The 27,973-nt window shown below is 47.5% G+C and overlaps 1 protein-coding gene across 1 annotated transcript in view; it reads right to left on the bottom strand.

Moving 5' to 3' along the window:
• CSMD2 (CUB and Sushi multiple domains 2) overlaps nucleotides 1–27,973 on the bottom strand; it is a 245,256-nt gene that overhangs the window by 196,362 nt on the left and 20,921 nt on the right. Inside the window, exon 4 of the mRNA XM_051794414.1 lies at nucleotides 16,680–16,792. Within this exon, the coding sequence (XP_051650374.1) occupies nucleotides 16,680–16,792 (113 nt within the window). The remainder of the gene's footprint in view (nucleotides 1–16,679; nucleotides 16,793–27,973) is intronic.

Genomic DNA, 27,973 nt, shown 5'->3' with positions numbered 1-27,973 from the left:
GAAAGGCTTTCAGGCCATGATTTTACTGGATAAAAGTCGCAGGCAGCCCCCAAAGGAGGCAGGGAGTTATGTAAGGAACCTTCTCCTGATCAACTCCCCACTGCAAAGCCTCTTCCCTGGCCTCCCCTGCAACATCCCTGGAGTGCTTGGGCCACTGGACACTTGAAGCTTTCTCCCAGATGGCTCCAACATCTCCTGAGCTGCCTTGGGATGAGGAATTCCCCCTGGCTGGGCCCATGGGAGAGGTTCTGTGCTGTCCCCATCGCCCACAGAGGGGAAACAGGGCAATTTTAGTGATGTTTTTAGTGTTGGGAGACCTGAAAGAAGCTGCTCTGGTCCTTCCCAACTCCCTCAGGCAACTCCCAGCCAAGGCAAAGCTCTGCATCCCTTCTGAGCCCCCTGGAATTTGGGAAAGGAGTGCCTGGAGCACGGTTTACAGCCTGGGGCAGCACTAATAGAGCTCAGGTTTTCTTATTTTGTGGTTTTTTATTGACAGACATACTGGGCAACTTTTAGTGATGTTTAAAGACATCCACCCACCTGGGAATGCTGAGAGGTGTGACTGGAATCAGGGAATTGTGGCACAAAGCAGAAGGAAACAAGTACCACGTGTTGGAAGATCTGAAAGAAGCTGCTCTGGTCCTTCCCAACTCCCTCAGGCAACTCCCAGCCAAGGAAAAGCTCTGCATCCCTTCTGAGCCCCCTGGAATTTGGGAAAGGAGTGCCTGTGGCAGCACTGACAGAGCACAGGTTATCTCCTTCCCTGTTTTTTTACTGACAGACCTACACATGGATTAAAACACTACGGAGTCCAGGGGGGGAAAAAAGCCCCCTGGAGGGGGCAAGGCCCAGGGGGAACAGTCAGTTTGGCTCTGGCTGGTTTTACAGACCCATTTCAGGGGCAATTTCAGCCCTGACCAAGTTTACTGGCACTGGAAAGGCACCCAGGTGGAACTGGAAATATTCCCCAGGACAGCCACACACCAGAAAGCTTAACAACATGTGGCTTTATATAACATTTTATGTGCTCACAGCAGCATTTAGGCACTACCTGCACCCTGGGGACAGGGCAGCCAGGCTGGGGGATCTATTTAGTGTTGGTTCTCACGGGATTTCTGGGAATGGATCCTTCACTTGGGCCAGAAATGCCAGAAAATGGGTCTGTTTAGGGGCTGTACAGCCCAGAAATGCCAGAAAATGGGTCTGTTTAGGGGCTGCACAGCCCAGAAATGCCATCAAATAGCTCTGCCAGGGGCTGCCCAGCCTGGACCCCTTCACTGCTCAACACAACAACGTGACCCTTCCCCGGGCTCTAAAATCTTCCTGGTTTAATTTGGTTTCTGAACAAAAGCCTGGGATAGTCCTCCTTTCCCCCAGGACACTCCAGAGCCTGCCCCAGGAATTCCCAGGGAGAATTTAATGGCTCTCATTGCTGCAAACACAACTTGCTGCAGGCTCTGTTGTTGTGCTCTGGTCCGATGCACTTTGCAGCAGAACACGGATTTTCCTGTAAAATACCCAGATTACAGCTGGGTTTGCCCACTGAGAACCTGCTCATGCATAACTACATGTGTGGAACAAGAAAGGTGATTTCCAGGAGGGTTTTGTTCCCACTGAGTTCCCTCCCTGACACCACCAGCTCAGGAGGACACACATCCCACCACGGGAACAACACCAGGAGAAGATGCTGGGAGAGGGTTTGGAATAAAAATACCAGGAAAGCACAGACAACCTGGTCAGGAACTCACAACAAAACACAGCTGCTAAGGAGATTCCCATATGAGATATATATATATATATATATATATATAAATTTTCCCTGCCATTATATGCTCCTGGTTTTATTTCATAGGAATGGGAGGGTAAAAGCCACATTAATGACTGCAAGAAGTTTTAATTAGCATAAAGGTTTCTCTCTGTTAGTTTACAGCAATAAAAAGAAGTATATATATATATATGTATGTATGTATGTATACATCTAATAAAATGTCTGGAAGCTGAATTCCAGGAGAATCTGGGACCTGGCTCTTAGTCCAGACCACTCTGAAGAAACCAGATCCAATTTTAATTAGCATAAAGGTTTCTCTCTGTTAATTTACAGCAATAAAAAGAAATATATATCTATATCTATATCTAACAAAATGTCTGGAAGTTGAATTCCAGGAGAGTTTGGGACCTGGCTCTCAGTCCAGGCCACTCTGAAGAAAACAGATCCAACCCCTTCTGACACATTTGCAGAACAAACTGCTCTCATTTCCCTGATAATCTTGGAATCACCTTCCTGTCACTTCCAGTAAGACCATGAAAACTCCTGTGCTTCCAGCCCTGTCTGTTTTCCTTGCACTGAGTGGGGCTTATGTAATTTTTTTTAATACAAAAGAAGAATTCACTGGATGCCAAAGCTCCAGGTTGCATCAAATCCAGGAGCCAGGCCCATTAAATCCAGACATTCCTGAGCCCAAGCCAAGACCTCCAAGGCAGGAGCACTAAAGTGATTAGTCTGCAGGAGGTGAAAATCCCTGGAATTCAATGACACAGCACCGGGAAGGGAAAGCTCCAGCAGCAAAACTTAAAAGGTCTGAAAGGAACAGAGGGGTTGGGAGGAGGCTCCAAGCCAGGAGATGCTCCAACATTCAGGACACAGCCATGGAGAGAACTGCATTTACAGAGTGCAAAATTCAGAATAAACGGCAAGAAAAACGAGAGTAAAAAAGATATTCCTGCAGCTTTTCCCTCCTCCACGAGGCCAGAGCAAAAGAAGCAGGGAATTAAAGTGTCCTTCAGACAAGGGGATGTGTTTTCACCAACCCAGCTCAGCCAGGGCACCGAGGGGAGTCCTGAGCCCTGAAGACAAGAACACCAGTCACATTTCAGATATAAATAAGTGTTTTTAGAGGCTAATTCTTCTTCAGAAATAACGAGGAGAAGTGCTCAGAAATCAGCCACTTCTGGGCTCAAGGGGGGGAGCTGGAACCTGGGGTTTTTTTGAGGCTTTTTAGACACTTTTTATACCCACCCTCTTTCTCCTGCCCAGCTTTTTGTGCAAAGCTGAAAATATCCAGCCATCCCAGCCCGCCTGTTTGTGGAATAACAACCCAAGTGCCAAAATTCCCCACCCTCCATTCTCAATGGCTTCATTATCAGGAGTGGAGGCCATGCTGGGGAAGCAGAAATGTGTATTTATATCCCTTCTGGCACCAGGATCTATTCTGAGGGAACCAGCTCATATTTTCCCTGCTCTGAACCACGCTGGTGTGTGATTCCATGAGCTGGAGCCAGCACTTCCCAGCACAGGAACACCTGGATGGGAGAGTCTGGCCCAACATCTGGATTTACAGCGATGCCATAAAACAACTTTTCACAGGTCAAACCATGAATTCCTTCAGAAATCTTGGGACAAGGGACCCTTTGGAGCTTGGCCAGGGAAGGATAAGGGAGCTGGGGATGTTTTTCTCCAACCTAAATGATCCTGTGGCTGGAGATCAGCACACCTGGACCCTGGAAATGTTAAAAAAAAACAACAACCAAGTGGCACTTGGGGCCAGGGTGGTGGTGCTGGGCTGATGGTTGGATTTGGGGATCTCAGAGGGCTCCTTCAAGCTTTTCTAGGATTTTCTCTCAGAACTTCTGAGAGAAAAGCCCATCCAGGAGGTGATCAAAGCAAGCAGGGACCTCCTGGGAGGCACATCCAGGATGTTCTCTGGTCCTTCTGCAGCTCCTTTGCTTGGCTGGCAGAGAAAAGAGATTTAAAAAGCACCTCTCAGGTGGCTCAGAACCACCAGGAGGGCACAGCATTTTCCCTGGTCAGCATTCCAGGGGTCACATCCCGGGGGGATCCCCTTGATTTGGACTCAAATTTTGCCCAGGAACCCCCAGGGAAAATGTCTCTGTTCCGTGTTCAGGAATGGATGGAGCTGCTGAACAAACAGATCACCACAAAGAGCTTTTCAGTGGGGTTTGGTGTTCATTTGGGGGGTTATTTGGGGTTTTTTTGAAGTTGTTTTCTTCTCTTCCAAAGAAGAGGAGGCTCCTTATCCCTCCTGCTGTCAAACCTCAGGATGGAATCCCATCAGAACGAGGTGTTTTAGTCAGAAAAGCTCCACCTTCCCCCCGGCCCTGGCTGAGGTTGGGTTTGTTGTGAATGCTGCTGGTTTGACTGAAAAACTCACAGGGCACCAATTCACCTTTCCCACCACTTAATCCCTGTTAAATTCAGCTGAAATACTGGGTTATAAAAGGCTCTCTCCACACACACAGAGGCTGGAATTCCAGCCCTCCCATCTTCTGGAAGTCAATCTCCAACCCAACATGATGAATTTTATGACAGGGCCACTCAGAGACAGAGCTAATAAAAATTTACACTTCAGGAAATTAATGCCTTTAAGTAACACATTTTGCTTTCCATCTCTTGCATAAATTAAAGGTCGGGCACTTAACTCTTCCAAACTAAATGATTTTTCTCTGATAATGACGTTTATCCAGCACCAGGCTGAGCCTGTCAGGAGCCAAATGGGGAAGATTCAACTCCCAATCATCCCTTTTGAGCAGCTGGAGTTGGAATAATTACCCTTCATTGCCCAGAAAATACAAATGTTTCCCAAAATCCTCCCTCTTTCCTGGGAGCTGGATGGGCAGTAATTTGGTGTTAAAAGGTTCAGGATTGCAGATACTTCACGTGAGAACCTGATTGAGTTCTCTTTCAGGGGAGGTTCAGTTTTATCCCTTTCAAGTGGCCATCGGTCATATCAGACCTACCCATCAGTAATTAAGCACTCTTAAGTAATTAAACTTCTTGCAGGGAAAAAAAAAAAAAGATGAAGAATTAGTAGGCAATCATTAGGGATTAAATACTCCCAGCAGAAAAGAGAATGTGCAAAAAGCCAATTTTCAGGAACAAATTGGAACCTGTTGCAGTTTTTTCCCTGTAAAATTGGAGAGGGCACGTTGTTTACAGCCAATTTCACCCATTTTTGTGGTTTTTTTCCCTTTTCCACTAAAAGCACCACTCTCCCAGCAGAGGAAATGCATTGACTAATCTTCCCCAAGCAGTTCAATCTGAAGGATGTTTACTTCAGGTTTCTATTTTTATTAATTCTGAAGGGTTGCATTGTCTTGTTATTTAACATCAGGTTTCACCATCACCTTCAGGGAAAAAAAATAAATAAATAAAAAGCATTTTCCAAGGCTTGGCACATCCCAAAGAAACAGGGGTCACATCTATCAGCACTTGCACAAGGTGAAATGTTTATTTTGCTCTGCATTTCAGGCACTGCTGATTGACAGCCCCTGTTCTTATGAATAATAATAATATCACTGAGCCTTTCTGGGCTTGAATAATCGCTGTTTTTCCTCCCTAATAACACCAGAGGGTTTCCAGGGGACACTCCAGAGCCACAGTGACCTTCCCCAGCTGAGCACAGCCCCGGTGAGATGATGCTCCAGCCACTCCAGCCCACAATAATCAGAATTAGAACTTCTCCCCCTTCCTTCAAACTGCATTTCATTGCTGGTTTTACACCTGGGCAGAGCAGATGCACGTGGGAAAAGCACATTTTTTTCCCGAGGTGCTGGTGGTGTTCCAGGTGCTGTTCCCTGTCACCTCCCCAAAATGCTCACCCAGCAGCAGCTCCTGCCTGGAATGAGGCCCCTCTGCTTTTCCTCAGCCTCCAGTGTCTCCTGGGGACCTTTTCAGGCACAGCTAACAGAGCTCCAGCACAACATCAGCCAGTCCAGCCTAACAAAGCTCCAGCAGAACATCAACCAGTCCAGCCTAACAAAGCTCCAGCACAACATCAGCCAGTCCAGCCTAATAAAGCTCCACTAGAATGTCAAACCAGCTTAATAAAGCTCCACTAGAATGTCAGCCAGTCCAGCCTAACAAAGCTCCACTAGAATGTCAGCCAGTCCAGCCTAACAAAGCTCCACTAGAATGTCAACCAGTCCAGCCTAATAAAGCTCCACTAGAACATCAGCCAGTCCAGCCTAACAAAGCTCCAGCCCAGGAAAAGCAGAGCATCCACCTGAAACTCAGGAGCCATTTTAAAGCCATAAATCCTGCCTAGAGCTGAGAAGGTTGTCTGAGCTGAGGGAGGGAAGGTTTGGAATTGTCAGAGCAGTTGTTACCTGGGGCAAGAGGGGAGATTAAAGCAGGAGAAAAAAAACCCTCTTGCCCACTGCACCCTCCTCGTTCAGCTGCAGGAGCTGAGCCAACCTGAACGGGCCTCCCTCTGCCCCAACAGCTCCTGTGCAGGATAAAACACCTTGATTTGACTCCAGGAATGGAAAAATTGGTGTAACAGAGGGGAAACCTCCCAGGGACTGAGCAGCTTTTCGAGGCAGAACCCCAAAGAAGTGCCCAGCATCCTTCAGGATCTGGAGTTTGGGCAGGTTGGTCTGTGTCTGACTCTGCTCTGGGGGCTCAGCAACGACATCCAAGCTCAGTGAATGACAGAGATTAAAGGAAGAATGTCAAGAACACACCCCCACCAAGGGACAAGGGGCTTTTTTCCTTCCCTGACAGCAAATCCCAGAGCTTCCTCCACCTGAATCCTGCTCAAGGTGAGACTGCAGGTAAATCAGAGCCCCAGATCACCACACAGGCTCTGTGTTCCCTTCTGGAAGCGGAGATAAAGTTAATTAAATCCTCATTTAATTGGAATTAAGATAGACCCACTCAGGCTGAGCAAAGCCCCCCCCAAAAAAACCCAAAAGGTGAAGTGCCAGGGCAAGAATCCTGAACATTTTAGGAGCAATAAGGTTTTTTTCCAGAGGTGAGAGCCCACCCTCAGCATCCTCCTCCTCCTCCCAGCTCCCCTGGCTGTGAGGGTGGAGGATGTGGAGGGCCTGGGTGAGGATGGAGTGGCAGTGAAGGACAAGCCTTTCAACCAAAATTGCCTTGGCACTCAGGCTGCAATTTTCACCCAGCTCGTTAGTGGGGATTTTTTTTCTGGAAATGCAGCTTGAAACGAACCCAAAGGCACCCAAGGACTGCAAATAGAGCCCTGATTGAAAAGAAAGGCCTCTCTATTATAGCAAAGCCACAAAAAAAAGGGGTGAGAAGGGGTGAAAATGAAAGTTTTAGGAAAGCAGCAGCACAGTGAGAGCCCTTCCTGAGGTGCCCTCACAGAGCTGGGCTGGGGGACATCCAAGGGGGGATTTTCCAACACCTCTTCCCAGTCACACAGAGCAACCCCAAGGTGTTGTTCAAGAAGTGCCTGGACAGCACTCTGAGGGTGGGATTGTTGGGGTGTCTGGGCAGGGCCAGGAGCTGCACTTTGATGTTCCTCATGGTCCCTTCCAGCTCAGGATATTCCGACTCCACGACCCCAGGCACAAGGAGCCCTCCTCTGCCAACCACTGCCAACACCTAAACACTTTCCTGATGCAGTTTTGCACTTTCCTGGTACCTCTTTTAGTCGTTAAGAAGGACAATCTGACTGCATCCTAAGTCTGAGGCTTTATTCTTCGTCCTCGTCCTCCCCAGATAAATGGCAGAAAAAGGCCTCCAATCCTCACATTAACATACTTTTATCACACTTATGCATTGATTTCTAAGGTGCAGAAGAGAAGGCACACAGGGATCTACCTTTTATGCTGTTACACCCATTTTTTTCAGCTCACACACTTCTTTCAGACCTTTTAATAACAAGCTATTATTGCTAAATATATACCAGTGTATATCCTATAAGTGGTGTGAGCTTAAAGCAGGTTTTTCTATCTTATTTTTATCTTGAAGTGCAGGTACTCAAACAGGTATTCCTCTGCAGGAATTAGCAGCTTCTTTTCTCTCCTTCCCAGGCTTCCCAAGGTCTTTTAGTGGGTTCCTGCCTTATCTCAGAGGCCTCTTGGCTGAGCTGCTCTTTCAGGGGCTCTGACTCAGAACACCTGTCTGGTTCCCTACAAACCAGCACCAAAACAGAGGCAAAACTGAAGGTCTCATAAATTCTCCGGGGTTTTCTGGGCTACTTTTTCCTCTCCCTTCTCCGAGCAGGGCCTTGGCACCTCCCTGGTGTTGTAACCCCATCGAGGTGTTTGCTCAAAGGCTCAATCCCGGCTCCTGTTTGCAGATCATCAACGTTCCCGCTCTCCGGCGGCTGCACTGATTGATCTCATTTGCATATGCAAATCGATACGAGCCGCTTGATATTCCCCCGACTTCATTTAGAGCTGGGTCAGTCCCTGCCCCCCACCCTCTGCTGTGCTGAGTCAGCAGATGCTAATGAGCTCTGCTGCTTTCGAGCCCTAAAATCAATTAGTGGTGTATTAAGGCAGAGTTGCTGGGAGCTCGTTTAAGTAATAAGCATCTTTTGTTTTGCTAAAAGAGCAGGGGGACGGCGAGGTTGGCTCCTCCATCCCCGGGGGGAGGTGGTGGAATCTGAAATGCCAACAGACACAGCCGGATTTGGAGGGGAAGCACGGGAAGGATATCCCAAAAATACACAGATTTTAGGGCGAGCTTTGCCTCTGCCCTCGTCTGAACGGCAGCACGAGGGGTGGGAGCAGCACAGCCACCAACTCGTGCCCTGGTGCCCAGCCCTGACATTTCCCAGAGCAGTGATTCCAGGCTGGCACAGCTCCAAACACCCCCCTGGGCAGCCCAGGTTCCCGGTGCCAACCCCACAAACCTCTGGGAATGAGCAGGGCCACGAGGAGCTGCATCATCTCCTGCAGCCTGGGCATCACCCACCGCAGCAGATCCACGGGATTCCTCCCCAATCCACGTGCTCCAGGTGAGATCCCACCCCAGCAGCACCAGCAGCACTCTGGAATGAAGTGCCTGCACCAAGAAAACCCACTGGAATCACTCAGCCAACACCAGCGGGGTCTGGCCCAGCCCCCCTGGGCACCGTGCTGGGCACAGCCTGGCACAGACCACAGAACTGACTCAAGTGGGGCTTTAAAGGGATTTTCCCTCCCTCAGATGCAGCTCCTGCAAGTCAGCAGAGCCCCAGGCTTGGAGCAGGGGCTTAACAAAGCAGCACCAGCTCAAAACCTTGACCTTGAGGCTCTGGGTACCCAGAGCCAACCTGCTCCTCAGGGGCAGAATCCTCTTCCTGCTCCGAGCCCCTGCAGGGCTTTGCACCTGAACCCCCACCCAAAAAAGTGCCATCCATGAACATCAAGTGCCAGCCCAACACCCCTAACCCCCAGTTCCCAGGAGAACCCAGCAGCCAGCACAGTTATTGGCATTTATTGCCTCACCTTCTAATGGGGGAGTTTGGTTTAGGGGTGTCTGATGTGACCCCGAGCTCACAAACACTGCAAGGGGCAAACACCTGCTTTGGTTGCTGCATTTTTTTACATCTCAACATTTATTGGCCACGATCTGGGAGCCCCAGGGTGTGTTTTTCCCTGCCAAAGGCTGGGAAAAACAACTGAGGAGCCACCACTGTGTGCCAGTTCCATCCCCATTCCAAGGGACTGGGATGTGCCTGTGACCAGAACAGTTTTTTTTTCCTCTGTGGAACGAAAAGGATCAAACAGAGACAAGTGGAAAGAAACAGAAAAAAACAGATTTTAGATTCCTCTTTTTGTGCTTTAAAAATTGTTCATAAAACAACCACTCTGGTCAAACCCACCAGTGAGTTCTGGAGCAGTTTTGGGCTTTTTGACACACACCAAGGTACGGATTCCCAGTTTTCCCAGGAGCTCAGGTTCATTTGGGATATAAAGCCTGTTATTCCTCTCCCTGGGTTTTGCAGCCACCCCTCCCCACCCGTGAGTGAACAGCTGAGTGTGCAAACCCCCTCATTCCCAGCCTGGAATGCATATGGAATGCAGCAGGAGCTGACAAACAGGGACACAGAGCTGAGACTCCATGGAAGAATTCCAAAGAGCCATGAAATCTCTGAACCCACATGACAGGCAAACCTGTTGCCAACCAAATATTTTACATTAAGTCGAAAAAAAAAAAAAAAAACCACTTAATTGGAGACAGAATCAATCCCAGGCTATGCTTGAAATCTAATTATAAACCTTCCTCCCTTCCAGCCGCTGCCCCGTGTAAAACAACCCCGTCACTCAGTATTATTGACACCCTGCCCTGCCTTCCTCCTGCTCTGGTTTTCATGTCAGCCCGGCACTGATTCCTTGCAGACAAGGGGAACATCAAATGCTCTGTGCTGGGTGAACAGCTCCCTGCACACATCCCAGGGCACCATTCCCTGCTCCCTGTTTGCCAGGGCTGTGTTAACCCTGCCCAGAAAAACTCCAGCTCGTTCTGCCCCTCTCCAGGTTTCCCAAAATCCCTCCAAGGGTTGGAAAAGCCCTCCAAGGTCATCCAGTCCCACCTGGGGCCCGTCCCCACCTCAGGGACACAGAATTAGGACTTTACACCATAAACGAGATTAGAACATCAACTGTCCACCCTGGCTCCAAAAATCCTGGCTTTTTACTTTTAGGTTTGTGACCTTTTAGTTTTAGTTTTGTGGCTTTTTAGTTTTGTTTGTTTTTTTGAGGTTTCAGTTTTTGTTTTGCTTTTGTGGCTTTTTAGTTTGGGGTTTGTGGCTTTTGAGGTTTTGTTTTGGTTTTGTTACCTTTTAGTTTTGGTTTTGTGGCTTTTTAGTTTTTGTTTTGGGTTTGTGGCTTTTTAGTTTTTGTTTTGGTTTTGTGGCTTTTTAGTTTTTGTTTTGGTTTTGTGGCTTTTTAGTTTTTGTTTTGGTTTTGTGGCTTTTTAGTTTTAGTTTTGGTTTTGTGGCTTTTTAGTTTTGGGGTTTTTTGAGGTTTCAGTTTTTGTTTGGCTTTTGTGGCCTTTTAGTTTTGCTTTTGTGGCTTTTTAGGTTTTGTTTTGGTTTTGTGGCTTTTTAGTTTTGTTTTTTTGAGGTTTCAGTTTTTGTTTTGCTTTTGTGGCCTTTTAGTTTTAGTTTTGTGACCTTTTAGTTTTAGTTTTGCTTTTGTGCCTTTTTAGTTTTTGTTTTGCTTTTGTGGCCTTTTAGTTTTGGTTTTGTGGCCTTTTAGTTTTGCTTTTTTTGAGCTTTTAGTTTTTATTTTGCTTTTGTGGCTTTTTAATTTGGAGTTGGGTTTTTCCTCCCCCAAGCACAGCGCTGCTCCATCAAAATCAGAACCTAATTTGGACAGGTTTTAGGAGAAAAAACAAAAGTCTTGAAACCTCTGTTTCCAAAGACAGAAAGAACTTAAACTGATCCATTTGTCTGCCCTGGAAAGGTGGGAAAAGGGGGAAATGCAGCAGCACGGGGGGCAACACATCCCCCAGCCAGGAAATTCTGGGTTAAGCCAAAAAAGAGGGCCAGGCCCAATATTTAATTGTATTTTCTAACGGTGTTTGCCCAACTCTCCCAACAAGGCAGCCAAGGAGGAGCAGTTTGTGCTGAGCAGGAGCAGAGCTTTCAGTGCCATTTCCTTGGGGCTGTTTCCCTCGGTGTTTAAAGCTCCTAATTTCTTAAAATCAGCACAGCTCTGGCAGCAGAATTGGCTCTTTTCAATCAGCCCCGAGTGTCTGCAGAGAATTTGCTGCAGCTGGAATAGAACTGCCTGGGAAGGGAAAACCTCCCCCCTTTTCCCGGGAAACCCTCGGGGATCTCCGGGGGCTTCTCCAGGAAATTTGGCTTGGAGGGCAAGAGAAAAGCCAAAAAATATCCCCTCCCAAAATTACACCTCTAAAAAGTTACACAGATCAGGATTCCTTAATAAAAAATATTCAACATTATTGCATCCTTTGTCTTTTACACTTATTTCTTTCATATTTCTTTTCCATTTTATTTATATCTATTATATATTAAATATACAATTAATGTCTATTATAGATACCTACTATATCTATTTATATATATTTTATTTATATCTCTTTAATTTTATTTATATATTTTTATTTATCTCTTTTTAATTTTATTTATAATTTTTTATTTATCTCTTTTTTATTTTATTTATCTCTTTTTAATTTTATTTATATCTCTTTAATTTTATTTATCTCTAATTTTATTTATATATTTTACTTGTATTTATATTTCGTTAATTTTTTTATATCTTTTAATTTTATTTATATTTCTAATTTTATTTATATCTTTTTAATTTTATTTCTACTTACAGTTTATCTTTTTATATATTCACACTTAAAATGTTTCTTTCCACTTGTCATTTTATATTTCTATGTATTCCCAGCCCTCTGTCTCCCTTTATAAATATATTTACACCCTTCTATATCCTATTTCTATCCCTTTTTTATACAGTCACATCCCCCTTCTTTTATAGACATGTGGATAAATTGTGTCCTTGTCAGGACACAAACACCTCCACGAAAATACAAGGTGATGATCCTGTATAACAAAATAAATAAAATAAATAAATTTATACAATAAAATAAAATAAATAAATAAATTTATACAATATAAATTAAATAAATTAATTTATACAATTAAATAAATAAATTTATACAAGGTGATGATCCTGTATAACAAAACCTGATGGAGGTTTTGTTCCAACCTCAATAATTCTGCTTTTCCTTAAACCCCTTTTTATTTCTCCCCATCTCTGCATTCCCAGAGCAGCTTAAAAAAACCAACAACATAATCTGATTTTCTCCCTGCATTAGTCAACTGAAAAACCAGCTGCTCTTCATCAGGAGCCTTTATTAGCATTATTGAGGGAACCAGGTGGAATTTATATCACTTTTCCTCTTACTGGTAAAGACTTGCCCAATTTATTTGCTGGGCATTCATCAGGTGGGAGGAATTAATTCCCCACTGCAGTCTGGGCATGTGCCTGAATATTAACTCCACACATCTGCCAGAAATGGAAATATCGCTCATTTTTTGGTCATTTCAATCTTTAGGCAGATTTGTCACGAGATGAGACCGTCCTGGGAAAATTATTTATAGCTGGGCCTGCTTGGAAATTCTCCTGCAGCTGAAATGCAAAAAAAACTCCACAGCTGCTTTGGGGTTTTTTGGAGAATCGTTTTAGTCATAAAAGGAGGAGAAAAATCCCCCAGTCTGAGGGTGAACGGGGCTAATTGGGAAATGATGTTCAATTCAAGGGACAGTCAAGTTTAATTTAAATATTTTCAAACTTATAACATTCCGAAATGGAGCTTCCTCACAAGAACTGCTGATGTTTCGTGAAAGGAACCTCTTCAGTCAAAAAATTACCTTCATATCAAAGGATTATTTTGCAATGGGAATAAGATTCTCTCTGTTCTTCCAGGAAAAGCTGGGAATTCCCCATTCCCAGTCCTCCTGCCCTGCTTTAATTTTATTTATATCTCTTTAATTTTATTTATACCTCTTTAATTTTGTTTACACCTTTTTAATTTTATTGATATATTTTTAATTTTATTTATACCTCTTTAATTTTATTTATACCTTTTAAATTTTATTTATACCTCTTTAATTTTACTTATACCTTTTTAACTTTATTTATACCTCTAATTTTATTTATACCTTTTAAATTTTATTTATACCTCTTTAATTTTATTTATACCTTTTTAACTTTATTTATACCTCTAATTTTATTTATACCTTTTAAATTTTATTTATACCTCTTTAATTTTATTTATACCTTTTTAATGTTATTTATACCTCTTTAATTTTATTTATATATTTTAATTTTATTTATACCTCTTTAATTTTATTTCAGTGCCCGGAACCCCCAGATGTGCAGCCCCTCAGGTACAACCACGGCCACACCTGGCCAAGGAGAAGCCTTTCCTTGCTCTGTTTCCTCCTAAAGCTGCTTTCCGGGGAGGAATGAGGAGAAAACTCCTCTTATTTACTGAGCTGGGAAATGATATTTGGCATCTGGAGAAAAATCACAGCAGACAGGGAGCGATGGGAGAACATGAGGAGCAGGGGAATGAGAGCAGACAGGAACAAGCTGGCAACACACAGCCACTAAATGAAGAAAGATGAGGGAGGCAGACAATGAGGGAAAGAGGATTAAGGGACATCCACCAGCACAAGAATGTCATAAAGGCAAAAAAAAACCCCACAGGGCCAAGAGGAAAGTGAAGCAGATCCTCAAATCCCACCTCGGGCACCTGGGGCTGGAAAACCCCCCCGGGGACTGGGGGAAAGCCCCTCTGTTCCCTCGGGTTCTCCCAGCAGCTCCAAGGTCTCGACCCCCTGACAGGAGGGGGCTCAGCTCCTCTGGGAGGGGGAGGATGGGACAGTTTTCCACTGGGGAGGGACTTTGGGGCATGGGGGGGGTGGGGGCACGTCCAGAGGGGAGGTGGGAAAGGTCCTTTGAGGGGCTGGAGAAGGGAATGGAGCAGCTGGAGGGGCTGAGGGAGCTGGGGGGGCTCAGCCTGGAGCAAAGGAGGCTCAGGGGGGACCTTCTGGCTCTGCAACCCCCTGACAGGAGGGGGGAGCCGGGGGGGGGGGGGGTCGGGCCAGGATCCATCGGCCCTCTTGTCCCCCTGGGCACACTCTGGCTCCTGTTCAGCTCCCTGTCCATCCCAAATCCCAGCTCCCTCCCTGCCTGGCTGCTCTCCAGCCCCTCTGGCCCCAGGGGTTGTTGTGGCCAAAGGGCAGGACCCGGCACTTGGCCTGCTTGACCCTCATCCCCTTGGAATCAGCCCATGGATCCAACCTATCCAGGTCCCTCTGCAGAGCCCTCCTGCCCTCCAGCCGATCCACACTGCCCCCAGCTTGGTGTCACCGTGCAGGAATGGTGTTAACTCGAGCCAGGAAGATGTTCACTCCGAGATGTTCACTCAGAGCACACCAACCTCCACTGCTGCATCCCCCGAGGGCCGGGGCAGCGCAGGCATCAGTGTGAGCAACAACGGCTTCGTGTCGCTTTGATGCCTCCAACAACGGCACTTTCCTCCTGTCCTCCTTTTCTTTTCTTTTTTTTTAAAAAAAAAGTCCCCGAGAGCTTTCGTTCCGATTTTAAAATTCCGTTCCAATTTTAAAATTCCGTTTCTTTTGGTGCCGTTTCCCGACGATCGCTCCGAGGGAGGAGGAGAATAATGAGCGGGCTTTGATAGGGATCAGAACGGAGCCATTTACTGCAGGAACTCCGAGCATTGTTCTGCCTCTAAACGTGAATTATGGAATCACAAGCCATTCACCGAGTCATAGATTACAACGAACTGCAACGGCATTACAGCAGCAGCACAGCCCTCGGATCAAACCCACACTTATCACCTCCTTCAGCCCTCGTTAACAACCCAAAGTCTGTTTTAACGACCCAAACCATCTGTTTTGGGGCAGGCTCAGGGTGGCACTTTCAGCCGGTGAACCCCTGTCCCTCCCTCAAAATAACGCGTTGGTGCTCCCGTGTCACTCCGGCTCCGGTTAAGTTTTAAATACATTTATTTTCCGCCTCGGTTACACCCTTTAAATCCTCCTAATCACCAGTCAAATAAACTTCAGATGGTTTAAAATCTATGTGACTAAAGGGCAGCCCTGGCCCGAGCCTTTGTACAAGATTACCTGCTGCAATAAAAAACCATCACAGAGTGTACAAGTAACTGTGTGTAAATGCCAAAAAATGAACTCCAAATGTCAGGAAAGCGCCAAAGCAGCCACGTGCCCTCAGAATTTGGGAGTGATGTGCTCAAGTGCTAAAGGCAGGGATTGGCAGCTGTTCTGGCAGAGATTTGGGAAATGAGAAGCAGGATTTGCCTTTTCTTACCCCAGTGAGACTTTCCTGACACCTGAATCCCCCTCACCCTGCTCTGCTCACCAGTCCCAGCTCCCACCACCAGCATTCCCAGCAATCCCAGACCCTGGGAATAAGCAGAGCTGGTTCCTGACTTCACAGGGATGAGTGGGATGATGGTGGGATGATGTTGGGATGAGTGGGATGATGGTGGGATGAGCTTCACCACCACTGCTGACCCCTCTGAGCCCCTGCCCACACTGATCAGGACCAACAGAAACATCCTGGTGTCACAGGAGCAGAGGTTTGAATCAGAAATGAGAGGGTGTTCGAGCAGAATTTAATTATCAAGTGCACAAAACGCTGAGGGCTCCACAATCGTGTCAATGAGAGCATTTGCTTGGCTTAATGTCTTGGGTAATTGGCTGCTTGGACTCATTACCAAGAAGTTCTCGGCATTAATGATGATTTTAAGGACTCTAAAGAAAAACATTTATGGGGAGATGAACAGCATTGTAGGTTCAATAATCAACATCAGTGTAACTTCAATTTTAACGTGGTTAATCTGTCATTTACCCAGGAAAAAATGAACTGCCTTCTACTACAAACAGGTTTTTTTCCCCCATAATCTGGGGACTTCCACTGTCCAGGGCTTCCTGAAGCTTTCAAGCCTGCACATGCAGCTCTTCACCCCCACAACCACCAAACTCTGCATGACCAGAAACACAGGAGGGGAATTTAAGTCCTTGGGGAGGAAAGAGCAGGGGAAAGCAAAATAACAAAGAAGGGAAGAGAAAGGAAAGGAAAGTGCAGGAATTGAGATACCCCAGTGGCTGCACAGACACTGCTCCTGCTGTAACCCACTGCCAACCCACACCACCCATCCTCCCTGACATTCCAGGGAATTAAATAAGCTTTTAAGGATGTTTTGAGCACTCGGAAGGAACATCTGGGGAAAAAAAGGGGCATTAAATTCAATAGGAACGAGACCCTCCTGCCCTGGATGGAGCGTGTGGACGGGCACAGATCCTGGCAGAGACTTCCCCCCTTGGTTTGACATCCCCACAAGGCAAATGTGGGCAGAGAGAGCTGTGGTTCCTGGGCACCCTGGGCACACTCACCCTCGTAGGTGGCCTGGAAGCCTTGGGCGCTCACGGCGTAGTCGCTGACGAGCCACAGGGACAGCAGAGCCCCCGAGCTGACCACGGGGGCAGGCAGCTGGAACCCTGTCAACCTGCAAGGAAACAACAGCAAGGTCACACTCCCCGTGCCAGGCAGCTGGAACCCTGTTAGCCTGGAAAAAAAACAGGAGCAGGGTCACACTCCCCTCCCCATCCCTGCCCTGGAGCCACCACAGCCCCACAGTGGGGGACAAAGGGGGTTCAACAAACCCTGGGCAAACCCAGCCTGGGCTCTGAACATCTTCTGGCTGAGCAGAACTCATAGGGTTCTTTACTGATTGTATCTCAAACCACCTTCTCTGCTTCACACTTTGCTCACCAACACCTGCCTGGGGCTTTTATAACTCACAACCCCTCCCCTTTTATAACTCACAAACCCTCCCCTTCTATAACTCACAAACCCTCCCCTTCACCCCTGGCCAAGGTGGTTTCTGAGCAGGTTTCCAGACAGGACATTTGTTTTAAAGCAACCTCATCATCCTGCCATTCCCAAGGCCAGAAATTCAGGTGCAATCCCTGCTCTGCCCTCAAACCAGACTTCCACAAACCACAGGGGCAGCAGGCACTGCAGGAACTCGGTGTCACTGGAGATCCAGGGTGTTCAAGCTGGATCACAGGGGCAAGAGCAGCACGAGACAAACAGGAAAAAAGGAAGTTTCAAGCCCCTTACACTCCGAGGTTCATCCCACATCGTTGTGCAGAGCCAGATTTTCTGCCAGGGAGGGCAAAGGACCTCCTGGGATACAAAGCACTGGGACCTTCAAGAATGTCTGTGTGGTTTTGATTCAGGGTGTTTGCTCTCCTCATATTTGACAAAAGCACCCAGAGAACAAAATCAGATCTTTCATTTTGGGGGGCCCCCCATCCTCCCCCTGACCATTTTTACTGCCAGCCCAAGAAATTCCTCCTCAACCCCATCAGCAGCCCCAGAGGCAGTGAGGGAACTTCCCAACTCTCACTCTGGCCCTGATTTAGCAAACCTAAATATTATTTTCCACAGATTGAGCTCTGACTGATGGGATCTGACGGGCTCTGCCTGAGAACCTGATTAAAGCTGCTGGCAGAGCTCACACTCTTGATGCCCACTCCTGATGCCCACGATGCCAGGGCAAGGCTGAACGCCAGCAAAGCAGCACTGACCCACCCTGGGCATCAAACCCACTGTCTGGGCAAGCTGGGGGAGCAATTCCTCCTGCCTGCTGCAAATAAAAGGTTCCAGGATCAAGGATTCAGCTGTCACCGTGCACAGAACTGAAGTGACACTGCTTTTTATATTAATTAATTCCTCAGTTTAATTAAAGTGGCCTCCTGAACATTCACAAAATCCAGGAAATGCCTGGACCAGCTTTAATAAAAGCCCCCAGTGGAGAGCAGAACCAGCTCAGTTTATCCTCCTCTAATCACCCCAGCTGATCCCTTGGAGTTTGGGAATGGATCCGGGTTTTTCCCCCCATCCCAAGCAGATGCAGCTTTTGCACCGAGAGGATCCCACTCTCTGCACATGTTGCTTTTAATTCAGGGCTGCAGAAACGTCCTTTACCTGTCAGGAAGTGCTCCTGTTCCCTGGGAATCACTGGGAATTCAGTGGGATCTGCACCAGCAGTGCCCTGGGGCGTTTGTACCAACCCAACCCCTATTTTCTACTTAAAAGAAAGTGCCTGTGCATAAGGGCATGAAATTGTAACTGAGGGTTGTTCTCACTCTTGCTACAGATCCCACACTGCCTGGAGAGACAATTTCCAGGGGAACTTCCAGGCTTCCTGAGCCTCCAGAAATTATTGAACCCTCCAGGCACCCAACTCAGAGGGTCACTCGTGTCTCTCCAGCAGCAAAGGGGCTGCCTGGCAGCATAAAAGGGGACCAAACACTGTGTTCCCCCCGAGATCAGACAGCCCTTCTGCCCACAAAGTGCCCCCATCAGTGCTAAAACTAAACTTACTCAGAAGCAAGCAGGAAATATTGCTTTGATTGGGAAAAATATCTATATAGCAACTCCTCCCCTGTGCTGGACAGAGCTCCCTGTCTCCTCCTGTGCTGGGAAGGAGAGGAAATTCCTCCTGTTTCTCATGGAAGTCAAAATAAAAGTTCTTCCTCCTCTGAAGCCTCCAACCAATACACACAACTGGCATTTTTTCCTCCTTTGATGGAAGAGCCCAGGCAACATCCTCTCGAAGGAACAATAATTTACCCCTGTCCATGTTCAAAACCACCCCAGGAAAAGCTCAGCTCTCCTGTTCCAGAGCCCCAGGACAGCCAGGCTTGGCAGGACACTCCTAAATCCAGGCAAAATGAAAGCATGGGAGGGAGAGAACATGGAATCATCCCCCAATGGCCTCATGCCCCAAACAGCAACTCTGACATCACTTCTTTAGGGGAGCAATAACCAAAAATACACCCTCATGACAGAAAAAAAAAAATCAGCAAAGTCTGTTCCTCGTTTTTATGAAGGGCCATAACAAGAAGGTGAGGGCAGTAACAACAGCACCAATAACCATATTCCAGTCCTTCTGTACCTCTGGCCAAATGGATTATTGAGTGATTATCCCCTTAACGTGCTTGGAGCCAACACTGATTGTGTGTGAGATTTTCAATGTGTTTTTCATTGGCTTAATTCTCCTCCTGCTGTGAGGAACCAAACCAGAAATGCCACTCCAGGAGCTTGTCCTTGCAAAAATCAATATCCCCCAAGCAAAGCAGCACAGAAATCCTCTGCTCTCCTTGTGGCCTCCCCCCTGCCTCCCCCTCGGGTTGGCCCCGGAATGTTTTGGGGGTCTGGGTCCCCCCCTGCAGCAGGACAGCAAACTGGGAGTCAGGACAGGTTTGGGGGGTAAAAACCTGCAGTGCCACGAGGGTCAAGCCTGGACCAGGCTCCAGGTGGGATCTGCACTCACAGAATCCTGGAATCACTGGGGTTGGAAAAGCCCTCCCAGCCCATGGATCCCCCCTGTGCCCCATCCCCACCTTCTCCCCCTTCAGCCCAGAGCACTCAGTGCCACATCCAGCCCTTCCTGGGACACCCCCAGGGTTGGGCACTCCAAACCTCCCTGGGCAGCCCCTGCCAAGGCCTGACCACCCTTTCCAGGCAGAAATTCCTCCTGGTGTCCAACCTGAGCCTCCCCTGGCACAGCCTGAGGCCGTTCCCTCTCCTCCTGTCCCTTGTTCCCTGGGAGCAGAGCCCGACCCCGCTCTGCTCAGCAGGTTCAACCCACAACCTGACACTTCTTTTGCCCTAAAACAGAACATTCCCTGGCTCTGCCCTCCATCTGTTGCACATTATCCCATCCCACTGGATCCAGGACAACTGTACCACACACAGTGACTCAGGCTCCCATTCTGGAGTGCAGGTGCCATAATTAAACCCCCAGCACATTATTTTTCTGGTAGGATGCCCACCATCAGCTCAGGCTGCAATCAAAATAGTTATTGCAGCTGGCAATCCAACAGCCTTTAAAGCATAAAATGCTGGAGAAGTGTCTCAGAACATCTAATGAAAATGCATTGGATTGTATCATTTAACCCAGCATTAAATTACACCACACCATCCTTCAGTGAGCTCTTCCTGCATGTAATTTAAAGGCACCTATTAAGGAAAATTTCCCATCAAATGAACCTCTCTGTCTCTTTGCTGTGTGCAGCTGAGATGACACAGCTCCCCAAGGGCCAGGCTGGCACCTCTGCACCATGCCAGGGCAACCCCCAGGCCAGGTCAGGTCACAGGGGGGGATCCTGGTGCTCTGCTCAGCCCTGGGGAGTGCCTGCTCCAGGTCTGGGCTCCTCAGGGCAGCAGGGCCAGGGGATGGATTAAGGGATGGAAAGATGCTGAAGGGCTGGAGCATCTCTGGGAGCAGGAAAGGCTGAGGGAGCTGGGGCTGTTCAGCCTCCAGAACCATCTGGACACAACCCTGGGCCACGTGCCCTGGGATGTGGGACCAGGGGGGCCACTGTGGCCACAGAACCACAGAACATCCTGAGCTGGGAGGGACCCACAAGGATCATGCAAGTCCAGCTCCTGATGGTTCCTTCCCAGCCTCACTCATTCCGTGATTCTCGGGCTTGGCAGGGGCACAGCTTTTTTTCTGGGTGGTTCTGTTGGTTTTTCCTCCCTTTTTCTCTGCTTTTATTAAAGGAAAACACAATTACAACGAGATATCAGCTTTTTTTTCCCCCCTAACCTCGTTAACGTGGTCCTGTGAAGGCTCTCATTAATCATCAATAAGTGAGCAGAGCATGAGCTGAGGGCTCTCCCAGCTCCCACAATGAAAAGCCAGTGGTATCCTGGAGGCAGAGCTTGCTGGTGTCACTGAGACACTTGGCCTTTAATCTGCAGCCCTGGAAGGCTGAAAGGATGCTCTGGACCAAAAAAAAAAACAAACAACAAAAAACCCCCCAAAAAACCAAACAAAAAACCAAAACAAACAAACAAAAAAGACAAAAAACCCAAACACAAAAAAAAACTCAAAAAGACAAACAAAAAACCAAAAACCAACCAAACAAAAACTAACAAAAAACTCCAACCAAGCAAAAAAAAGCAAACAAAAAACACAAAAAAACCAAAACAAAGCAAAAAAAACCCCCAAAACAAAAACAAAACAAGAAAAAAACAAAGAAAAAAAACCAAAACAAAAGCAACAAAAAACCAAACCAAAACCAAACAAAAAAACCAACACAGAAATATCTCAACCAGCTCAAAAGGAACAGCAGTGACACAAGAACAGCGGGATCAGCTCAAACCCTGCTCAACTTCCAGGGCTGATTTATCCTCAAGCCCAAACTGCTTTTTGTTTTGGAGGCAAAGCCACGACCAGACACTGAGCAAACACCTGCAGAGGCACCAGGAACTCCTTGAATATTCCCTGTTCATGTTTCCCCATTTTCTCCCACCCCAACCATCCCCTCTGCTGGATAATTAAGTTGCTCCTAAATAATCGACTCCATTGGCTCTGACACAGTTATTCTGTATTTCTCTTATCAAGGCAGTAACGAGCAGAAGGGGAAAAACATAAATAAGCCTCTTTCTGTGTTCCTGGGGCTCTCCCAGTGACACACACCCCTCCATTTTTCCATAAATTTTCTCCAGAGCTCTGGGAACAGTTCCCTGTCCCAGGGTTTGGGAATCAAGTGCAATTCCCTGCCTTTTCCAAGCCAAGCACAATCCATCAAACCCCTGGAGCCCTTTGCTTACCCCATCAAGCAGCCCAGGCTGGAGGGACAGTGACAGAGCCCATAAATCCCAGCCTGCCTGGATTTCTTCACTCGTTTAAAACGAGGGGTTTGGGTCAATTCCCACTAGAAAAGTGTTAATTTATAGAGCCTGAAGCCAGCCCAGCCAGCTCAGATATATGAGGTCTTCATGGCTCAAGCTGGGAGCAGGTACTAAGTGTCAGATTTCAATATATTTTGATTTTCCACACGGTGGAACAGAGTGGGAAGCCCGTGGAGTTGGATGTGATTTATTATTTTTATCCTGTCCTTTCCATGTTCCTTTTTCCAAGAGGTTCTCAGGCAGCACTGGGGGGGTGGAATGAGCTTCAAGGTCCCTTCCAACCCAAACCATTCCATGATTCCACCACATCCCACCAGCTCTGGCACTTCTGTTCCCAGTCCCGTTGTGACAAACCAAAAAAAAAGAAAAATCACCAGTTCAACAGGAAAAGTTCATCAAATTCCAGTAACCCCCCCCTGGCAAATCTGAGCTGCCACTGGGCAGGTTTGGATCCAGCCCAAGAAGGGCTCAGAGGCTTCAATTCAGGACTTGGCACTTTTGGGTTATTTCTGTCTTTCCTTAAAAAGAAATAAAAATAAAATAAAAGTCCCCGGGGGTGTGAAATCGAGTAAACAGGAAAAACAAGTCCTTGGAAGCCCCTGGAAATCACACAAGGCTTATTTATTGCTGAACACAGCAAAGTGGGGAACAACAACAAGTGTTGCCATGGGGGAGGTGTTGGGAATACCCCCGGGATGGACACCAGCCCCTCCCTGCAAACCCAGTGTCCTGCAGCCTGGGAGCAGAGAGAGGCCTTGGGAACAACTGGAAATGCAAGAAAAGCGGAATAAATGTCAAAGTTCTCGGGCCAGGAGCATTCTGGGACTCTGGGATTGTGTCATTCTGCAGCTGGGAAAGCTGGGAGAAGGGATTTGCCCCCGGAGCAGAGCAGGACTTGCTGCTCCTGGGAAGGGTCAGCAGCAACCTGCTCCTCCTCATGGACTCTGGAAATCAGAACCACCACCCAGGGGCTGTGCCTCCCTCCCTCCACTGCTAAAAAATTACCCAATCTCACTCGGTCTGACCCCAAAAACTCCCCCACTGGGGCTGGAAATTGTCCTTCCAGCCCAAGAATAAAGGCAGCTGTGTCTGGAACAACTGAGGTGCCTGGGACTGGATCACTCTAAACCACTCAAACCCAGATAATAAACTTTACACAGAGCTCCAGAGGACAGGATTAGTGCAGCCCCAGTTTATCAGGAGCATCTCTGGCCAGGAAAAGGAGTGATCCATGGAAGCTGTTTGAGATCTCCCCATCCAGGGGGGATTTACCTGGGTGGGCAGGGGCTGGGGGGCCACACACGGGTCACACTCACACCCCACACCGTCCAGGTTTGTTGGGAAATTCTCCCTGTAAGCACGATTGAGGGAAAACAGAAACAACCCTGGAAACTAAATATTATTACCTGAGGAACAGCAACACCCCCTGAACACAGCGAGGGGGGCACACCTGGAGAAATGGGGTGAAAAGCAGGGCCTTTAACCCCTGAATGAGGGCAAAGCTCCCTCCCCTCCCCATCTCTTCATGCCAGAGCAGCAGTGCCAACCCTCCTCCTGAGCCCCCAACACTCCTCGTGGTGCCAGGGAAAAAAAAAAAGCTCCCCCTCAGATTTAATCATCTTGCTTTTATCACTCATCCTCGATGCACCCTTCTCCTAATAAATAAATATGGGAAAAAACAAAATCGAATGGAGCCCCTGGAAATGGCAGGGCCCTGCTGCAGCTGCATTAACTCCATTACCTCGCCCCAGACTTTCAGATCGAGTTCCAGCAATTACCCGGCAGACGAAGTTTAAGCACTCAGCACTTCCTCGGAACAAAACAACGGGCAAAAGGTCCCGACGCTGCTGGAGCAGCTCAGACGAGTCTCTTCCCAGGGAAAAAAAAAAAATTAAAATAAAGTGGATTTTTTTTTTTCTACGAAGCAGAGAACCTAAATTTAAGTGGAGTTTTTTGTGGTGGTTTTTTTGTAAATTTAAGTGGAGTTTTTTGTGGTGGTTTTTTTGTAAATTTAAGTGGAGTTTTTTGTGGTGGTTTTTTTGTAAATTTAAGTGGAGTTTTTTGTGGTGGTTTTTTTGTAAATTTAAGTGGAGTTTTTTGTGGTGGTTTTTTTGTAAATTTAAGTGGGTTTTTGTGGTTTGTTTTTTTTTCCCCAGGCAGTTAATGGGAAGGACAAAGGGCTGTGCTGAGGGGAGAAAGGGGGGCTGGATTCTGAAGTTTACTGAAGGTGACAAAAGGATTTAAGGAGCCCCGGGCTTTATTTACCTTTATCCTCAGCAAAAGGAACTGTGCTCACCTCAGAGGGACACAGAATCCTGACACCAGTCCTGTGTGTTCCCAGCTGGTTTTCCAGGAATTTCTTGAACAGACTTGAGCCCCAGTACCTGTTCTTTCACCCCAAATTTGCACCTCTGCCAGGGGGAGGAAGGTGGGGGGAATTCTCTCCTTCCCTGTTCCTTTTGTCTCTCCCTCTCCTCCTCCTCCCCTTCTGCTGTTTTTAAGATCAAAAGCTTCGTGCTCTTGATTGGTAATTAACCACAAGTCACCCGGGCTGATTTTTGCAGCAGTAATTAAAAGGTTATCAAGGAGGAGCAGGCAGGACGCGGGTTCTCCTGGTGTAGCTGCAACCGGGTCACCCCAGAGGATAATTCCACTTTTATCACAAGCATCTCATCAGTCCAAGCTCAAACAAAAGACTTAAATCTTTCAGTCACTTAAATGCGGCCAAATATCTGGGTTTTAACTGCACACACAGCACACTGAGGGCAGCTCCTCTTCACCCTGTCAGGGAAGAGGGACGAGCATCTGGAATAAGGACCAACATCTGGAACAGGGATGTGGGGTGGGAGACAAGGGGGTCACGGTGCCAGCAGCTGGGATTGCTCTGCTGGGAACGTGAAGCTTTTTGCAGGAGTGATTTGGAAACGTTTCCCACAGCCCTGCACACGCTGCAGACACGGGAATGTCTGCCCAGGAATCCCTGGGATGGGAAGGAAGGATCCTCACAGCTGGGTAAATAAATATTCACCTCCCGGGAAGACAACCTGCACTGCTGAGGCTCTGCCCGCAGTGAACACTTGTTTTCCCTGATCCACAGGCTAAACCAAACATTTTCTTAGGCAAATAAACTCAGTCTCGTCGAAACGTTTTGTTTGAACAGCCAAGGACGACACAATTCCCTGGGAGGGAAGCCCACGGGGTTGTAACACCCTGAGCCGCCCCAGCATCACTCAGCAGCTTCACAGGTGAGGAAAAACATCCCATAATCTGTCCCTTGGGCTCTCAAACGTAATTTTAAACATCTCTGGAAAGGAAAAAAAAATAATCTGATTTTCTAAGTTGACCAGTTCCATTTGCTGTGTAAATCCACTGGGAAAACAGAATTAGGGAGCTGGAAGGACTGACTTACAATGTGTTTTCCCTGGATCTGAGTGCGAGCCTGACACTTCAAATAAGGGGTTCCACAACCAATTTAAGGTTCTCACATTAAAAATGTCCTGCAAATCAGCAGCAGCTGAAAAAAGCTCCAAGAAGGCAGGAGGTGTTCCTGTCAGCAACTCTCTGGTTGTGTCACAGGGACAGGGAAGGTGCAGAGGGGCTCCCACATCCCACAGCGATCCTGGATCCAGAAATAACTGCAGATATTCCCATTTCAGTCAGGTTTGTGAGCCTGGCCCAGAGGGAAGGCAATCAGGGAGGGACCTGATTGGAGCCCCCCCCCCCGGAACAATGACACAATCAAGGCACAATGGGGAGGGGAAAAGCTGCTCTGGGGGAAGTGCAGAGTTAAATCAGGTCTCCACTTGCATTTCTGACCCCACAGCAGTTCAAAGGAGGTGGGAACTTCAAGGATGAGCTTTTGGGAAAGTCTGGTCTGGTGGAAGGAGCACAAACTCTGCTGAAGAGAAGGGGGAAGTCCTGGCCAGGCACTGGAGGGATGTCACAAACCTCATCTCCTGCTCCAAGGAGGGACAAACTGCCCTCCCTGCTCTCAGCATTCCCAGCAAAGTCTCTCCCACTGATCCCTCTCTCAAAGCCAAGGAATTGGGAAAAATTGCAGTGTCAGGTCAAGGAGTGATGGGGTCAAACTGCCAGGGGGGAAATTTAGATTATATACAGGTGTATATAACAGTTTGAGACCCCCAAAAATCCAATTTCCAAGTCCAAGCCCCCCCTCCCACAATTGCTTCAGTGTGAGAGGGTTTTTTTCCAGACATAAAACAAGACTCAGTATGGGGGAATGGGAATTATATTACACTTATTACACAAATAAATATTATAATGCATTATAGACACAATTCTAACTCTCTCTCCTATGGTAAAGCAATATTTACATTGGATCAAATCTCTTTTCCCTCCAATAAAAGTCCAGAAGGGAAGAAGGAAAAGATCCTTTTCACTTTCAGGCCAGTAGTGTCTCTCCTCTTCAACAGGGAAGGAATCCCTCCCTGGGAGGGTGGGCAGGCCCTGGCACAGGTTGCCCAGAGAAGCTGTGGCTGCCCCATCCCTGGGAGTGTCCAAGGATGAGTTGGAGCAACCTGGGCTAGTGGGAAGTGTCCCTGCCCATGGCAGGGGGTGGAATGAGATGATCTTTAAGGTCCCTTCCCACCCAAACCAGCCTGGGATTCTAAAAACCAACCCATGAGAGAAGCTGAGAGAGCAAAGACTTGGAAACCAGCTCTGATTTCAGCCAACGAAGCAAAGTCCCGGCGCTGAACGGTGACAACAGCCCTGGATGTCTCAATTAAGCCTCCAAACCACATTTAAGATTCACCAACTCATCACAGACACGCCACGCAAATTCCCTAATATCCAGTAAAGCTGTTTATTAGCAAATGCCTCATTGCATTAGGCCTGCTCTTATTCTATTAGGGAACCTTCACACCACATTACACTGCAGCACAACGGGGGGGTTTGCCAGGAACATGGTTTTTAACCCCTTCTCACAAACCCAGAAGGGCTTGGGGTGGGAGGGACCTTAAAGCTCAGCTCATTGCACCCCCTGCCACGGGCTGGGACACCTCCCAGCAGCCCAGGAATGACCCTGTGGCACATCCAGGAAATTCCTGTACATCCAAGTCTGAAGTGGGAGAGGCAGCTCAAAGTGTTCCCACCACCACCATCCTCCTCTTCCCCCAAGAGGAGCTCACAGACAACCATGAACTGCTGAAAAACATCAGTGCTACTCAAAAACAAAAGAAACACGAGTTCAGGAGGGGGAGAAACAAAGCACTGCAGTTCTCTCCCTTGTTCTGCCCTTGCTCACAGCTCATTTTGGGTCCCCTCCTGGCAAGCTGAGCTTTGATGAATGACACGTGGCCATCCATCTTCCAGGGCTGCATTCCCGTGATGGATTGGCTACATTTGGAAAGCAGGCAGGGGAAAAAAAAGCAAAATTGATAGTCAGGGGGAGAAGGGAGAGAAAGGAAAAAAAATAATAAAAAAAAAAAAAAAATAAAAAAAAAAAAAAAAAGAAAAACAACATTAGGCAACAGTTACAGAGTTTAATGAGGGGAGATTGATGTACCAAAAAAACCATCACAGGATCACAGAATATCCTGAGCTGGGAGGGACCCACAAGGATCATCAAGTCCAACTGCTGGCCCTGCACTGGACACCCCGAGAACTCAACCATGTGCCCAAGAGCATCATCCCAACACTGATTTTAGCTGAGCAAAGAAACAACTCAGGGGGAGCAAACCCCAGGTTTTGAAGTTGCTGATCCAGAAACATCCAGGGGAAGAAAGGAAGAGTCCACCATGCAGAGTCCAGACCTGTCTTGCTTCTCTAAGTCCTCTCCAAGTGCTCTCACAAGCCTCCTCAGGACCTTTTTATCTCCCCCCTTTATTTCCCTCTCCTGTATTGTACCAAAACACACATTTCCTGAGCACCTCAGCTCCTCCTTGGACATCAAACCTTCTCCCATGGCTTTGGCTCCTGGTTTCACCCCACAGTTCACATCCATGTCCCC

This window comes from Manacus candei, unplaced genomic scaffold (assembly GCF_025592945.1).
Source record: "Manacus candei isolate 608988 ecotype Guabito, Panama unplaced genomic scaffold, ASM2559294v1 h1tg000038l, whole genome shotgun sequence".
In the NCBI taxonomy this organism is placed as follows: domain Eukaryota; kingdom Metazoa; phylum Chordata; class Aves; order Passeriformes; family Pipridae; genus Manacus; species Manacus candei.
The sequence above is the reverse complement of the archived record's forward strand: the minus strand, read 5'-3'. Positions and strand labels throughout refer to the sequence as shown.